At 38.6% G+C, this 18105-nt stretch overlaps 1 protein-coding gene across 3 annotated transcripts in view; it reads left to right on the top strand.

Moving 5' to 3' along the window:
- Positions 1-18105, top strand: part of LOC112602755 (ecdysone-inducible protein E75-like) — a 40899-nt gene that overhangs the window by 13208 nt on the left and 9586 nt on the right. The window contains exons 1-3 of one of the 3 annotated variants that reach the window (XM_025351012.1): positions 3606-4329; positions 11952-12040; positions 15884-16028. In XM_025351012.1, coding sequence (XP_025206797.1) covers positions 4227-4329; positions 11952-12040; positions 15884-16028 — 337 coding nt within the window. In that variant the 5' untranslated portion in view covers positions 3606-4226. Of the gene's footprint in view, positions 1-3605; positions 4330-8784; positions 8890-11951; positions 12041-15883; positions 16029-18105 lie in introns of those variants that run through there. The other 2 variants (XM_025351013.1, XM_025351011.1) reach the window with 2 other exon arrangements.

Here is an 18105-nt window from a genome sequence, read left to right as displayed (position 1 = left end):
TTCGAAACGAAAGTAACGGAGAAATCTCATCCGCGTCATTCCGGTCGACGGAGCGCGCGATCGGCCGGCGAAATGGAAATTTCGCTTTCGTCGGAGGCAGTGACCGCTTTTTCTATCTGCGTCTCTTTCTCTCAACAAGAGTACAGGACGTTACTCCCGGTCGCCTATATTCTCATCGAGGTGCGCAAAATTCGTTTTACCGTTTCTCAGGACTTCCCGTTCCCCTTCACAAAGTATAATAGGTTCAGTCGTGACGGTTTGAAACTTTTACTGATTTTTGTTTGGTTATTTTGTCTTTATTGCCTCGACAAATTATAACACATAACGCACCGCACGAGGGGCCAACGTCCCCGTAATACTGCGTTTGACCCATATTGACACACTGTATGGTCTTATCAATTGGGTAAATATATATGCATAACATAAGCGTATATTTACGTATATATAATAACAATAAAACCAACCATGTTACCTTGGACGACGGTGTACGAGCACATATGTCATGGAAAGAAAAAAATTGTTATAACAATGCCTGGGTGTATAATGTATATATGTACGTATTATGTGTATAGTTATATAAACTTGCATATCGAAAGTCAACATCCGCTTGTAATGGTTCAAATTATATTTGGCAACTGTTTATTTTTCATACATCCTACTTAGAGGCCATACACCTGTAAACGATTATCAACAATAATTACACTCGTGTATAATATATTTGCGTATTACATGATCTCGTCGTAAACTATTATAAACATATTAAACACATGCATTGTTGTCGCATGTAATTATGTGCATTTAGTTCTATATAGTATGTCTCAAATGTCCGTCCGTCCCATATCATTCTAATTAACTCCGTTGGCAAGTTAATGAACCTAAATGTTGGTGTTAAGTGCAGGGGAACGCAACTTAATGTGTCTCATTTAACTTTTTATTCAAGATTCTTCTGTGCCGGTATGCTGCAGGGGCCTTGAAATTGAATCTAAATGAATATAATTTCTACTTCGTTTAAAATAAGTAATTATTTATTTTCGAAATTGTATCGTTTAAAAATTAGTAATTTGATAAAAAAAAAAACAAAAACATTCATAAAATTATTGTCTGATAAGGATTAAAAATCCACATGCATGACCCTGTAAAATAATATTTTATATTCATGCATTAAGAAAACTATTATGATTAATTACGTTCAATGAAATCCTAAGGATAAAATAATTAATATTTCTGATTAAGGCGAAATTGTCAATGTTAAAGAAAACAATTTTAGTAATATTCCTTACCAAATGATATTATGTTGTACCTGACAATTATGCACTACATTGAATGCTTATGATAAAATAGATATTACTGTACGTCAGTGCCTTTTGTCATTTTGTGCCATATTTAGCACTTTATAATTGCTGTTTTTTCAATAGTAATGTATGAGAAAATGTATGCAATAAAATTGAAATTTTCTTTTAGGTTATTGTTGTACAAATAGCATTTAAATATATTGATATGTCACGGTCTCACAGAAATACTATTGTGATAATACTGGACTTTTAGGATATACTGTATATAATGTTTATTACTTCTACATAGCTAATAGATAAAAGGATAAACAAAATGACGGATATTAAATAGTATTGATGCGTGATATGTATAACAACAAATTTTTCCGACTCCGTGCCTCTTCATTCTTTTCAAAATAATATTTGTCTAAATGTATAAACCATCTGTGACTGTAAATTATTATTTATTTTTACAAATATTATATGTAATATAATTTATAATGTATGTCTACCTAATGTATGTTTGTTCATATTTCATAAATGTATGAATATAGGTAATATAATGTATCGTTATAACTGTGTCCTTGGAATTTAATATTTTTGAAACACTGTAATTTATACTTATAGGACTATTTGGTAATTGAAATTAGTTTACGACAGGTGGCTAATAGCGGTCGTTCAAAGAGTTCAAGGGAATCTAATGCATCTATATTTATATATATGTATATTATATACGCACAAATGTTTATAATGTACTGTTCAATGTACAAACCATTTTTTATATATCAATTAAAAAATTTATCAAACTCAATTACTCATAAAATAAAATTTTATAGTTATTGCTGAAAAAAAAACGTTTATTTGGTTAACTTCTTAGAAAAATGTATTGTGCTGTTGCACAATATGTATATATAAACGTTTATCAGTTAATTCGCGATTTAGCAATGACACCATTGTGAATGGACTTTTATTATTGTGCCATTTTTTAAATTAGATACTTGAAAAATAGGCTTATCTATAACAAAATTGTAGTATACATTTAAAAAGTCAATGACACCAAAGTACTTACCGTCAAAATCAATTTTAGTATACCAAGTACTTTTTTTTTGCATGTTGTTTACAAAAGCATTTCGACAAAACAATTTCATAATTACGTTTATATCAGCAAAACCCATCGTAAATCTTAACTCTTAAGACACAGTACCTAATACTCTAATTATTTGTCTAGGACAAATTGTATATTACTTGAGTATAATATATAATTGTATTATATTTTAATCTTAAATTGCTTAATCATTAAAATTGAAGTGGAGTTATATTTAATGTGTACAACATCCTGACCGCGTTTAAGCAAATTGTATATTTTATAAATTTATTTTGTTATCAATATCCTATTATGTATAGAAAATGAGTATAATTCGTTGATAATCTGTCGACCCTGCAACTTAAATTTAAAACAATTATCTATGTTATTTATTGTATTGTGTTATTTAATTATATTACTATTATTTTCGTATTTATTTACAATAATAACTGGGTATTTACCTTAAAAATATAGACGGTAAACATGTCGACAGTTATTTTGCAAATTCATATCTCGAAAGTCCACATAACGGATTTTTTTGATAAATTTATATAGTGTACGACCACGATGATGATGATGACAATGATGATGATCTTGATATCGGTCACGTGTCGATTTTCTAAAAGAAAAAAATTATAATAATGAAAGAGAGAGGATAGGGTTAACGGACTTGTATGTTTTCGAATTGTTGACCCGTTACGTTGACAGGTAGGGGGTCGCGGGGGCGCGCGCGAGCGATGGAAGCCGGTGAAAGTAAAACGACTGTTAACGAATTGGAATACGAAAAAACGGATAAAATACTAGTAATAATAATAATAATAAATATAAAAATAATAGTATAGTAATAAACGATGACCGTTATAAACCGTTAAGACGTTGGTCCTCGGGAGAGTGAAAGTGCGTCACGTCATTGAACTCTCGCGGGAAAGCGGAGCGGTGGCTTTACTATTTTGCATTTTACTCCGAAGAGCCATGTGTATGTGTACAGGTATAAGAGAAATTTCTCGTTATGAGCTGTGCGCGTCTATAATATTACACTTGACCGTCGCCGCCGCCGCGACTACCACCGCCACCTCAATGGGTCTCGTACGCCGCGGCAACGTCTCTCGCGCGAGTAGAGAGAGCAAACAGTGAGAGAGAGAAAGAGAGTGAGAAGTGAACGAACAAAAAAGAGAGAGACGGTCACACGACGACGGACGGACTGGCTCCTCGTGTACCGGTACGGTTTTCACTTTCAGTGTCATCTCGACAGCTACACAAATCGGTTCTTTCTGCAGGACCGCGAAAAGTGTGTTGTATTTTATAATATTTGTAACGATAAACAATAAACTCTATTTATAATGTACGCGTACAGTTTATAATACAGTCTTATCGCATTTCGGCTCCGTTTTCTTTCAGTGCGTTCGAATATTTTGTTTTTTTTTTCATTTAACAGAACGGCTATATTATATACGTACTACACTGTCGTTTTTCTAACCGTTTTCCGGCTACCTATCTACGCATGCAAATATAATACGTATAACGGCGGAGTGCGATTCCGAGTCCGTCGCGTTTAAATTTCGCCGTCGCAACGATTACGACGCGCGCACGCCAGTGCAACTGTGTTTTGAGCCGCTTGCCTGCCTTGTCGGCGTCGCAGTGTTGTAATAACGCGCGACGTAAGCTCTTTACGATATTTACACCCGCGTGTCCGTCTCTTTTCGCTACAGTAGATCGACGTCGCCTTGTCTGCCGCGTGCAAAAATATACATATATATATATAAAAAGTGCGTTTATAATATGGACATCGTCATTGTCTGATCCGCACGGTCGGATTCCCGAAGACTAAACCGATTTTGCGAACGTTTTTCGATCAGACAAAGATTAACACCATGACTGTTATAAATTTCAAACCCACCGCGGACGTCGTCATCGAACAACATCGATCGCCGCAGACGACGGGCGAACACTTGCTATTGGGAAGAGTGTTGGCAGGTATTATTATAATATATTATTATGAGCACATAAAATTATACATTGATTGCGCTTTCTGTCGCGTATAATGAATTACGCGTATTGCAATTATTTATAGAATCGAAAAACCGACAAAAATAATGATAAAAAAAAAAAAAAAATTATCAGGGTGTCTCGCGGGTGGTCGTCCGGTTCGGGGGTGCGCTGTAGCAGTCTCGTATCATCGTATCATATAACTCGTATACTAATTATAACGTAGATGGCCAAAGGGTCGTCCGCGCGATTGGGGGAGGCGACCGCGAGTCCTGCGATCTGGGTCAGGTCGTTGCTCTCTCCCCCGTGAAGCGACTCCCGCACCGCGGCGGCGGCACGGCATTTGGCCGTGGGTTTTCGGGAGAGCGTTGTTTCGTCTCAGTAGTAGGTATATAATAATATTATCTGCGTGCGCGAGCGAGCGCGTTTCAATACGCGCGTTATACGCGAGCGCGATTGCGCACGCGCGGTCGCGAGATCGCTCGCCCGCCCGAAGGAGGTCAGCAAACACAACAGGGACCCCCAGTAGGTTATTCAACTCGACCGAAACTGGGGCAAGATGTGAGCCGCGATCGGCCCGGGGCCGTGCGTCCGAACCCCGAGCCCGGCCGCCGGCCGTCGCCGACTCTCCGCGGTCCGTGTAGGTTTCGCGATGGCGCTCACGGGCCGCGCGCTCGGTCCGCGTTCGCGCACGCACACACGCACACACACACGTCGTTCTAGGACACGAGTTCATTGGCACCGCCGCCGCGGCACGTTCTCGGCTCATGGCGCTCTGGTGTATTATAAGCTGTCAAGGTGTTTTTCAATACGAAATGTGCTTATGTGATTGTGTGTGTGTGTACAATGAACGAAATACGCACATACATTATATTGCATATTATATATTATTTCTATGTATATATAATAATATAATAATAATAATATCTCCTGGCAATGATTGTGTGTGCCGTTGTTCTCGCTCGCTCTTCTGCTGCGTGCACACGTCATTATCGCGTTATAATATTCTTTATGAATTATAAAAAAAAAAAAAATATAAATAAAATACATATTATAATACATATTTGTTTCATTGTCACCTTCGCGTAATCGTAATTGCGTTGCGCAACTATTTGTCCGTCGGCACACACTTGTGTATTTATTATCGTTATAGTTATTGCCATAATATATATTATCGTTCTACACTGCAGCATAATAACGTGCAAGTTTCCATTGTCAGAAGACACCGCCGCCGCCGCCGCCGCTGATACAACTAAACATGATGCGATTCGCGAAACCGTGGGGGGGGGGGGGGGTAGCGAAGAAAACTGATATTTTTCGGGTGTAAAAGGGAAACGAGACGACCGGACGATTCGTTACGGGACGCGAGTTGCGGTTTAGACGTGTTCGGAGTAGTATGGGTGGGTGGGGCGAGAGGAAGTCCTATACGAGATCCGGTGGAACGCGTAAAAAAAAGTGAGAGTTCTCCACGATACCGGTGAAAGTATTATATTATTTTTTATTATTATCATTTTTTTTTTTATGTACGGTTACTCCGAACCAGTTTCACTTTCGTGTGTGCTGCAATGCGCGAGAGGTCATCGACCAAAGTGAAAACTCGGCTAAACCGTTATGTGCGGCTAAATAAAAATGCACAATAACAAGACATAATTATGATATTTATATCTATAATAGGTATTTAAGGAGCTCGGAGTACGAAGTTAAATGATATATGTATTATGTGTATAAACCTAGCTCTAAATATATACAATAATAATAGAGAATGATTATGTAGATTTTAATTCGTTAAAGCTATCATATTTTATTCTTAAATTCAATTATAGTTTTCAATTTTTCATTTAACTCACTCGTTAGTTAATCGCTCGTATAAATTATATACATTATGATGGGATTCGTGTCCAATTTTAAATATAAACCTTCGGTGCGGCAGCGGCCTTGATATGTTTTTATTTTCTATACGTGTATTTGTGTGTGTGTGTTTTTGTGTGTATATTTTGGGCTGTCCGCCATTCTTCTCGATGCTTGGCGATGTCCGTTGCCACGGGATACCCGAATAACTCGCGCCCTTGTGACCGAGAGCAATGCCCTGTCTCGTTCGCCCCGATCCCCGCCCGACTTGACCCGAATATCGGCGGAAAAATCTCCACGAGAACGATGACGGGAGAGCGCGTGCGCATACTTTATATAACGATGTATATAAATTATAAATAAATATAATATATAACACCGGTGACCCGGATTTAGCAAGGTGAGAGACCGTTCGTATTTAATTTTTTTCCTTTATCATACCGCTCTGTACGCAACATTATTGTGACCCATGTGAGAAATTTTACATAACTTAACAGTTATTACTTATTAATTTGTTACAATAATAACATATTTTTTACACCATAACTCCTTCCCTGTTATATTATTGTTATGTAGGTATTGGAAAAATCGTTGGTTTATATTAGATGTATAAATGTTATATCGGTAGTGGGTGACATTATGTAACGACTACATTAAACTTGACTAGGTGCACCCAGGGCTATTAATAACAATAACATGTGAACTGTTGATAGGTTTTTATAACAATAATTATAAATTTCTTTTGCAAATATATACATGTATGTATAGTTAATGGAAGTGCGTATACATAATAGTACCACCGTAATGACAATGAGGGGCTTCTCTTCAACAATTTACATGTCTTCGCTTATCTCCTATAATCGTATCTACCGTGGTAACCGTGGTAACGCAGCCGCCGACCTGTTCCCCGGCCGTCGTGCCACACATAAAGTTCATCAACCCTTTTTCGTGTCACGTGCATTCTGTTTCGGTTTAACGCCACCGGGCGCCGCTACCGCCGACGGTGATTCGCGTTATGTCTATATAATATATATTTATATACACACACACACACATATATATATATATATATATACCTATATATATTGTGTTACATACTTTTATGTACACGCTGTATACTTATCATACACTTAAGCATGTGTAAATAAATTTTATATACGCACACAACAGGCTATATCGTTGTACGGTAACCACCACCACCCCTTCACACGCCTAGTGCGTGTGTGCGACCCGGTGTTTTTTGAACTTTAAGAAAAGTACACTGACCTCGATATGATTTTTTATTAAATATTTTCGTATTATTAAATTGGGTGGGCTTATCATTATTATTACTATTATTTTTTGCAAATCCGCGTGCATTGCACATATAAATAATGTAACAATCATTAATTTGGTATTTTTATTTTACTTACGCCGCCCCTGGCAATGGTCGTTATAATGTTTTTTCATCACGATTTTTTTTTTTTGCGAATTTATATCAATAATAGTAATAAATTAATAATTATATTATAATATACAAAATTTAGGTTTTCGGGTCAACATCACGTGTAATCTGTGCTTGTGTATGTGTGCATATTATAATCCATTCGTAGATAACACACTCACAACGATATTATTATCGAATGAGAGCTTAAAAAATGACTATAAAGAAATAATAATATTTAGTTTATGTACACAGCTAGCCAATTTTGTTTTAGATTACATAGCTGTACTTGTGTACCTACGTGTGTTTGCAGATTAACACTGTACAGAGTGATGTAACCTACTCGTATAGATACTTAACTATTCTAAGACGGTCGATATAATAAAAATAAATTGATAATACTCGTTTCGTTGTGCATAGTCCGCACACGTTGTATAAATTACTGTAATGTGCGTAAACATTCGTTTTGGTTTTTTGTTGTTTTCGATTAAAGTCCGCGAGCGCGCTGGCACCTTCGCGTCAGGCCTACGCCGTACATATTTTGTGCGCTGTACGCGTGAAGGGGTGCGAATCCTTCTTGAAAGGAAATCCGAGAATGAAATACCCAAAGGGTCACACATGGATGGTGAGCTTTAAGTGTTGGTGCGGGGTGGGCGCGTTGGGCGCGGTATATGTATACGAAAATATAAATATATACAAAAATATATGTTTGTGTATATTGCTTGTGCGCGTGTGTACATGAATGACGTCAACTGCTCGGCCGCCCTCGGTGGCGTTCAGCAAACCCTTCGGGACGACCGTTTCGACCCCCTACGCAGTGTAACCCTGGAACGCACGTGAAGGACATTGACCCTGCCGTCGAGCGCGCCCGGCACGCCACCGCTTCGGTGGTCCCCGCGCTCCATCACAATAATATACATACAGGCAGAACGTTTCGGGACGCACCGCGGGCGCGACGTGCTTTTATTTACCTATTCACTAATACACTATTTATAATAAACAATAATAATAATAACAGTGTATAACATCGGAATAGATAAAAATATTGAGAATAGCTTACAACTATTTCATTAGACATTATACGTATTATAATAATATTTAAAGACGTTTAACGCGTGAATATACTTTATACCGTCAAAAAAAAAAAAAATTAAATTTACATTACGTACATATATATATATATATAAATTTAAATATCGTGTTTTACGCATTATTTCCGATGATGATTAGTCACAATGAAGACGATATTTGTACAAACGCGACGGTGGATAAGCAAGGTAAGGGAGTAAAAAAAACAAAAAATATAAAACGTTATAATATATGATGACATTGATTTTTTCGTTCAAATCGATTTAGGATCGATTGGTGAAAATCGATCATGTATACATTATACATAATATTTTGGTGTGTTTTTTGAATTTCAAAATTCGTTTCTTTTTCTTCTATTCGTTGCGTATACATGATATTATTATTAGAGTGCGAGCCCGCTCACTGTTGTTGAATGCGTATGAAATACATACATAATAATAAGCGTTTTGTGCGCGCGCGTACTTACGAACATTACGAACGACCGCGAAGGCGAATCGTACCGTGTAAATAGTGCGTGTGTGTGTGTGCGCGCGCGAAAATGGGCCGGCGGGCACATGCGCAACAGTATTGAGCGACCAGACACAGACTCACTCAAGGCCGCGTTGACCCACAATCGGGCGCTCGGTCAACGACCGATCCTCGGGCCGCTTCCCGCTGCACCGCCCGGTCGGGACGCCGCCCGCCCCCACCATATCGTCAAGTTAAAAAATTCGCTCCACATTAAGCGCCGCTGTAGTCCGCGCAAATTCGGTGTTTTGTTTTACAACGACATCCATCATCTTATCCCCGAAATCGCTTTGCGCCTAGTTTTTGTTTTCGTGTTAAATCGACGACACGTGTATGTAACGATAATATATATATATATATATATATATATATATATTTATTAATTACATACATAACTACTTAAAATTCAACGAACGACATTTAAAATAACAAAAAAAAAAAAAAAAAAATTGGTCGCCTCGTCCAGTCTTCACGAATTATTATCCAACGCGATACCGTTAACACAAATTTTACACATATTATTATTATTATACGCGTGTACGGTATGTGCACATAATACATTACCCAAATATATTATATTATTATATATTATTTTGTAAATAATTGTTATTGTACGAGTGCGCATTGTCTGACGGTAGCGTACAACTGGGCTGCGGGCCAATTAAAATATATTATAATAATTCTTGCGCGCGCGCGCCTCTCGCATGTACGCGTGGTACGAGCGGCGAATTGAGCGATTGAGCGTTTGAGCGAGCGGTGCGCGCCGCTTCAGAGTTGCTTGACCCGAGCGCCCGGCCGCCGGGATCAGTTCAACGGCCCATAACTGGGTCATGACTGTAACCGTGTCGCTACTTACGTAACGGCCTCAACGGCGGCGGCGGCATCGACGACGTGCAGTAATATTAGTGGAGCACGAGTTTCGCTCGCTCACCCGCCCTACTGTTGGTGTCACTCAGGCTTTTTTATTTTTCTTTTACACAACCTCCCCACTGCTGGTGATGCAGTCCGCCGCCTCTTTTCGGCCAAAGGACGCCGCTATAACCGTCGTAAAATTCATGTGATGACAATGAAAATATTTATTGATTACATTACATCACGACGATGGATAATGATGGGGGGGGGGAGAAACCAGCACGTTCAAATGATTAATTAATTCTTTTTGTTTTTTGAATTTCCACCGCATAGTATGAGAATCGAATAATATTTTTTCACACCACCGTAGTCGAATTATTTTTTTTGCACATTATTTTCCGACCCTATGTTAGTGTTGAACACACTTAAAGCGGTTAAGTGATAAAGTATAGCGATTGGAACATTACGTATAAACGCTATGGGTCTGTGGCAAAAACATCATTGAATAACAATAAACAAATCGACCAATTAATTGACGTGTTGACTGGTTGGAGCGGTGGTGGAAGTGTGCGATGGTAGTGGGGAGTTCGCTGAAATTCTAGGACTAGTTGGCCAATGCGCGGTGGTCGGCACGAGGGGACCGGAGAAAGTGCAACGGCCTCTCCTCGCGTAACACAATGCTACTAATGGGTTACGGCAATCTCAGGTTATCGAACCGCCGCCGTGTGTGTAATTTTATTTATAAATCACCATTATTATTATTTTTATAATAATAATAATGTGACACACATTTCATCAGTCGTTCGAAGGACAACCCCAAAGATTTTCGGTCACATCGAATACCAGCTAGCTCCGCCGTTAGTTTTTCGGTCCGTTATGTGTGCACTCATAGGTATAGTGTTTTGTATTATTCGCCAAACGTAATTATAATATATAATACAATAATTAATATTATAATGGGTCAACGGTATTGTATGTGCACATAATCACACACACACACACACATACACATACACACATGCACATGCTACACGCGACACGCCAGTCATCACGTTAAACAATATAATATAATGTATAGTATATTATAATGTTCCGCATTTGTAAATTCATTTGGCACTGCAGTCGTCATCGTCGCCATCGGACGTTAACCCGTACGACGACCCGTTTTCCGAACACAACATTTGCATACATTATCCCCGACTCGGACGTATAATGGATTATAACAATAATAATATATTATACATTAAATAAACACCGGACGAAAAATTGATATTTATTATTTATGTTATTACATGATAGTTTCTGTGTTATGCGCGCACAGACTTAAACGCCCAGCGACCGCAGCAGCGGTGAAATATCCTCCGACCTTCGGGCCACCGGGTAACTAAGTCAAGGTCGATGAACCCGTGCACCGCCCGTCCTAACGTCGTGGGCGTTACCGGCCCCGTCCGCCGGCACCAATCGGAGCGCTGCGGCGGCGGAGGCATCCCTCGCGCTACCTCGACACTTTGCCACCCTTTGGTCATCGAAACACCCTCAGTGTTCGATCGTGTGGTGTGCGACCACGACGGGTCAACGATTTCTGTACAGCTATTTTAATTTAGACGGCCGCGTTTTTATATCATAAACAAAATAATCGATATGCGTTTTGATCGCGCATTGCCGGACACGATAAGAATCCAGCATGATTCTAATGAAATTTCCGGTTAGATCAGAGTATATAATTAATGTATTTATGACAAAAAAAATTGCAAAATTTATTTTTATTTTTATAGAGTTGTCTGCTAAGAGCAAAAATCATAACTTATCGATTACAATATCATAATATTATTATTATTATTGTATTATAATTACAGTTATATTATATTTTTTGTTTTTTTACTCGTTTCAGAATTTGACGGTGACACAGTACTGTGCCGAGTTTGCGGTGATAGGGCGTCCGGATTCCATTACGGCGTACACTCTTGCGAAGGATGTAAAGTAAGTACACATTCACACATTATAGATATTAATTACAATTAATATACTTCATATACTTATACCAAAATATACGTAACACGTTGCGTGTATCATGTTATATATTTTTGCGCGTGCGAGTTATAAATATATTGATAACAATAATACACACACATAATAGGCGAATAGGTTTTTTGAACTCTGCCACAGTTCGTCAAACTCGAAGGGAAAGTATGTATATATATATATATATTAACGTCAATAGTAAGAGAGGAGTATACGTATATATTATAATGTTTTATGACAGGAAAAGAAGGACGTGACGTAACGGATAGCGCGTCTTGACGTCAGCGAAAGTCCTAGCTCACTCGGACCGGTCCACTTTCTTCTTCACTTTCTTCCGGCGTAGTCGCCTCCGTTGCGGTAGCGGCATCGGCGTTCACCGTTATAATACCTATATGTACTTGGCGGTGCAACAAACCTGCAGTTATATAAAAATATATATATGATTTAATAATACAACTAAAATATAAAAATTACTCGTTTCCGCTTATTAGATTTTGTGTATTTACAAATATATATATAATTTGCCACGACTTCATAGCCGAGGATGTTTTCTTAAATTTCATCTAAAAATTAATTTTTAGCGATCCAGTAAAACCCCCACGGGTCTCGTTCCGTTGCAAACTCCTAGTCCAAATAAACAATATACGAACCAATAATAAAATAATTATTATTATTGCACGTCGCGCGCGCCACGGTGTTATCTTGCCGACGGCTTTTTGTTACACGCTTGGCGGCCCATTGTCTTTTGTTCGCATTTCTCATGTGCATCTATATAATAATACACTATACAGTATACACATATATTACACATTTGTACGTGTATATACGTCTTCACGAAGACGTATACCCACTATTTTGTACCGTTATCCTAGCGGCGCCGCACGCAGTGGCATTTTCGAAGGACACGTTGTCGTTGCATTATCGTCCTCTCGCGTTGTTTGTACATTACGGGATCGAGAACAAAAAACCAAAATAAGGGTTGACATACAAAAAAAATGCACGCAAGTACCGCAAACGGCGGGCGGTCAGTTCAGGGCTACTATATTATCATATAAATCACTCGCACATACAATACGCATGTTTATATTATACTATAATATTATTATAATAATATGTACTATAATATTACAACTACTTGTTGTCGCTGACCTCGTCGGAGGTCCGGGGGTTGTTGCAGCGAATCCCGTTAGCCTTTTTTATTCTTACATGCACATTATCTATACAACGCACACACGTTGTTGTTGTTATGTCGACGTTGTTGTTATTTAGGTTTTTGTATTCCGTCCTATAACTGTAAAAATTCGAGCAGAGTGATTTATCGCACACAGCCGGACGACCAAGGATATTACATCGTTCTCCTCGTAGTCAAGTACGGTCGTTTTTATGATTTACTATATATTTTTTACTTCACTCAACACTATTTGTCATCGTATTCGTATTAATATCATAATATATACCATGTACGCACTGGTATATCTGCGACGTTCTCTCGCGTGATTCGGAAATCCCCGGGAGTTATGACCCGGCCACCACCGCCGTCGAGTGCGTTGACACCGCTCGGCGCGCCGTCGCCGCCGCAACCAGGGCGAACTGGGTATTCGTGATGAAATTAGGCCGATATGACGTCATAGGCCAATGACTTTTCGCCAGGCCAACAAACCGCACACACTCGCACGTTTTATATTATAATATATTATATTACAAATGTGCTGTGTATATATGTATCTGGTGTTCTATTTGCATGTTTATCAAAACGGATTTATGTATAACGTTTTTACAAAATCCGCTTTCAAATCTTCCACAGTCGGCGACAACGGTGGTTGTTTTTTTACTTCTAAAACGTACTATTCTGGTAGTCGAACGACTTATTATTTAATTTTTACTATTTTAGTTTTAGGTCAATTGTCAATTAAATAATAAAAAAATAAAATGACTGACTCGTCGTCGTTCCCCACGCAACATTAAAAAAGTTATATGAATGTCATTTATATATATATATATACGAATTCATCATCGCGTTTTGTCCTTCGCATATTTTTTTTTTTTACGACACAGATATTATCCCCACGACTGACTAAATATTCGAGTTTCGTTTGACCTGCCATATAATATATAAACATTATCATGTTATGCTTGCTCATATGTACGCAAACAATGTATATGATATACAATTTGTACAATTTAAATTTTTCAACGCTCTAGTTTCACAGCAGTTTTGAACACGCATGCGGTTTATACGCGTGCAAATATTATAAAACAATATTATCGTATACCATATATACACAGTGATAAATGTAAGGCTATATGGTATATACGTGTGTCACCGAGTTCATTGATCGAGTATCGCATTTATCGCACAAACATAAGTACACACCACTACGCGCATTCTAATGTCCATGAGTGGTGTAGTGTTAAGTGTGCGGTCGAATAACCTGCAGCCAAAACAGGAAACGTTAAGGTATACACATAATATTTTAATATATATAATCATATATGGGTGGAATGGGGCTTGCGTTATTTTCATGTGTTTACCGCAGTTGCATTACATTTTTCGAGAAATTTTGTTATTTCATAGCGTGCGGTTATCGCGATACAATAACGCATAACAAGATAACTGTGTTGAATTACCCCTTCCCAGTTTTTCCGCGATAAAAACTCGTACATATAGTGTTGTTGACTCCGCTTGTTCAACTACATAATATTCGACATAAACGCGCGTGCCATTAGGTGGGGATGCTGTAAAAAGGTTACCTATATCATATATATTTGTACTATAACGCGCACCGTTATGTACTTTTACTTGTATATGTAGGTATAGGTACACACAAATATGCATGTGTATATAGTATATTGTAATAATAATAATAATAATAATAATAATAATAATAATGATAATAATATTGTGCACCGCCACCAGCTCTCTTCGCCCCTCTAAGAGCATATTATAATATACTGCGGTCGCGCTGCATCTTCTGTGCGTCATATAACGGGCCTCGCTGACTTACAGGTATATATAGGCAGTCAGTCAGGTAGATTATATATGTTTATATATATATATATAAGTATATAACTATAGGTACGTGTGCGTGCAGTTTTTTGCACCCGCGCCCGGTGGGAGTCATTCCTCCCGCCGCCGCGTTGTTTTCTAGACGTTATTATAACAGAGCTGAGCCGCGTAATATAATAATAATAATGAAAATATATATTTTTACTGTGGTGGAGGTGGTGGTGTTACGGCGGCAGCGACGAGTTTAACGTACCGCAATTGGGTCATCGCTGCCGCCGCCGCCACCGACCGGCATAACCGTCGCGCAAGCCAACCGTAGTGTGGCGCGTATATTAAAATATTGTAGACGCGCCTGCAGTCGCGAGCTGTTAACGTTGGTGACTGTGTGTGTGTTAAAAAGTGTGTCCGAAAAAGCGGCAAAAAATTTTATTTTTGTAACGATATACGAATAATAAACTCGATAACATACGATACATCAGATCTCCCCGCTATAACTTTTTTACAAGTTCGAAAACAGTTGCTCATATAGTATAGTGAAAAAAAAACCTATCTAATAGGTTTTACGCCATTATTTTTTAATGATATAATATACTCGCACGTCGTAATACTTAACTAATATATAACATTATACGCTCGCCGAAATGCCGCCAATTTGTACGGAAAAAACGTCGTCTGCGTGCTGGCGGTGCGCCGGCGATTCCGGCGCCGAGTCCAGCGCGGCGGACACGGACGATTCCGACTGCAGCACGACCAGTTCGTCCAATAACTATACGTCGTCCGTCGATCGGTTACAGGGTTTTTTCCGCCGGAGCATCCAGCAGAAGATCCAGTACCGACCATGCACCAAGAACCAACAGTGCAACATCTTGCGGATCAACAGGAACAGGTGTCAATATTGCCGGCTCCGCAAGTGCATCAGCGTCGGCATGAGTCGAGACGGTGAGCATAATAATTTTTTTTTTTTTTAGGGGGTTTATTGGGCCTTTAAGACCATCCCGTCTCACAACCAAGCATAATAATTAATGACGATAATATTACAATACCACTAATCGTAGTTATTGACTATTTATTGCACACAATTTTAATAATAACCATCATAAAATACACACGGACGAAAACCCGTCTGCCCGACCATACGCATACACCTAACCTTCGGCTATTTAAAATTTTTAAATGTACTCGTACATAAATAGTGTCTAGCTGCATAAGTATATATAATAATAATATGAGTGGACCTTTATAATTTTCCATGACCTATACCTAGCAGCGACCTAGTTGCGATTATAACTCGTCGATCGCGATTTTTAACCGCCACCGAAGTGTCTCGTACTACAATTATTTACTAAATCATAATTAATTAATTAAATAATTATCGTTGTTGTCTCGTCAATTGATGATGGGCGGAGGGGGAAAATCATGTGTTTCGGATAATGTTGTTATGTGCACACATTTTGCGACACGCATATTTTTCAACGATTTCGGCACACTCTACGATGTCATATATCGGTTATACCGAATATAAATAACGTCACACACACTAAATATGTATATGCTATAACACACATATACACGTTATGTACGTGTATACTGTTATACGTGTATGCCATACATGTATAGTTGGTCTATCTGTCGCTCAATGTGTGTAGCATAATATGCGTGTGCATGTGTGTGTGTAATCGGTCAATGACGTAACGCAGCTGCTGAGTGGTTTATTATGCGCATACACAAAGAACGGTCGCAATGACCTGTTTTTTAGCAGTTCGTTCAACTCTCGATGTCGATGGCCGCCCCATTCCTCTCCCGTCGGCTACTGCACAACAACCGCCGCCGCCGCTGCCGCCGATACTGTTCTCTAGGCCGGCCCTATTAAATAACTTTTTACAGCAACGCTCAACGATTAAAATGTCTACACAAATTACGACGACCGCAGTTTTCGATCAAAAAACGTCTGATCTCCAACACCTCGGGATTTAGAAATGTATTGTGTAGATAGTATCGAATAGGGTTTTTTTCAACAGATTGATGTAGGTTTAAAGTTTTGAATTCGAGGCTTGAACTTTTTTTTTTGTCGGGTTTTTTATAACGAAAAAAAAAACAACAGAAAAGACATTTGTACACAAACAACAATAATAATAAATATTGTCGTTTCGCGTCGAACGGCGGCGACCTCTAGCGGCCCGGCGGCGCTACGACGTACGCCGCGGCCTGGCCGCCAGATGGCATTGTCGGTGTGCTCAGTCGACGACGAGAATTATTATAATTCGCAATTCGCGAGATTCCATCACATAACAACAATAATTATTATAATAATACGATGTATGCGGTCGTACACAACTGCGGAGGCGTGTTCGAAAAACATGACGACAGTAGAAAAATAAAAAAATAAAAAATGCCACACGACGGCCGACCGACTGCATCGACACTCGTAATACTTTATAATGTAACCGACGTTATTATAATACCATTATAAGTATTATTATTTCGAGTTACCGACCTTGTGCGCGCGCCTACGACATGAGTACGCCGCCGGCCATCGTCGACCTCGGAACGCAATGATATTTTGAGATAAACCCGCCGCGTTTTATTTTTCTGTTTTTGCACGGCGCTCTCTTCGAAACACGGCCCTGTGCGCCATGCAAGTGATATAATAATACACAATAATAATAACACAATAACGTCCATCGTCGACACACAGTTTTTATCGACATGATATTGGACAAACTATACATCAGTTGCGGTGACACATGCAGGCCTTTCGCAGCCAGGATCTCCGTGGCAATTGATCGATCAATCACTGACTTTTATCCCACCGACAGAAAAACCTTTAACTTACAGAAATTTAAAATTAGATAAAATGCCAGTTTGATTGACTGTTTGTGAATTTATATAATATATTGACCACTTCTGTTCTAATTATCAAAATATTTATTTTAATATTTATAGTAAATAATATATAAATATTATCATATGATTATATCTATAATAAGCAATACGTAACTGAACGAAGCATATCAGT

The sequence above is a fragment of the Melanaphis sacchari genome, unplaced genomic scaffold (assembly GCF_002803265.2).
Source record: "Melanaphis sacchari strain LSU unplaced genomic scaffold, SCAv2.0 Contig8_pilon_pilon, whole genome shotgun sequence".
In the NCBI taxonomy this organism is placed as follows: domain Eukaryota; kingdom Metazoa; phylum Arthropoda; class Insecta; order Hemiptera; family Aphididae; genus Melanaphis; species Melanaphis sacchari.
This window is presented reverse-complemented; position numbering and strand designations above follow the sequence as displayed.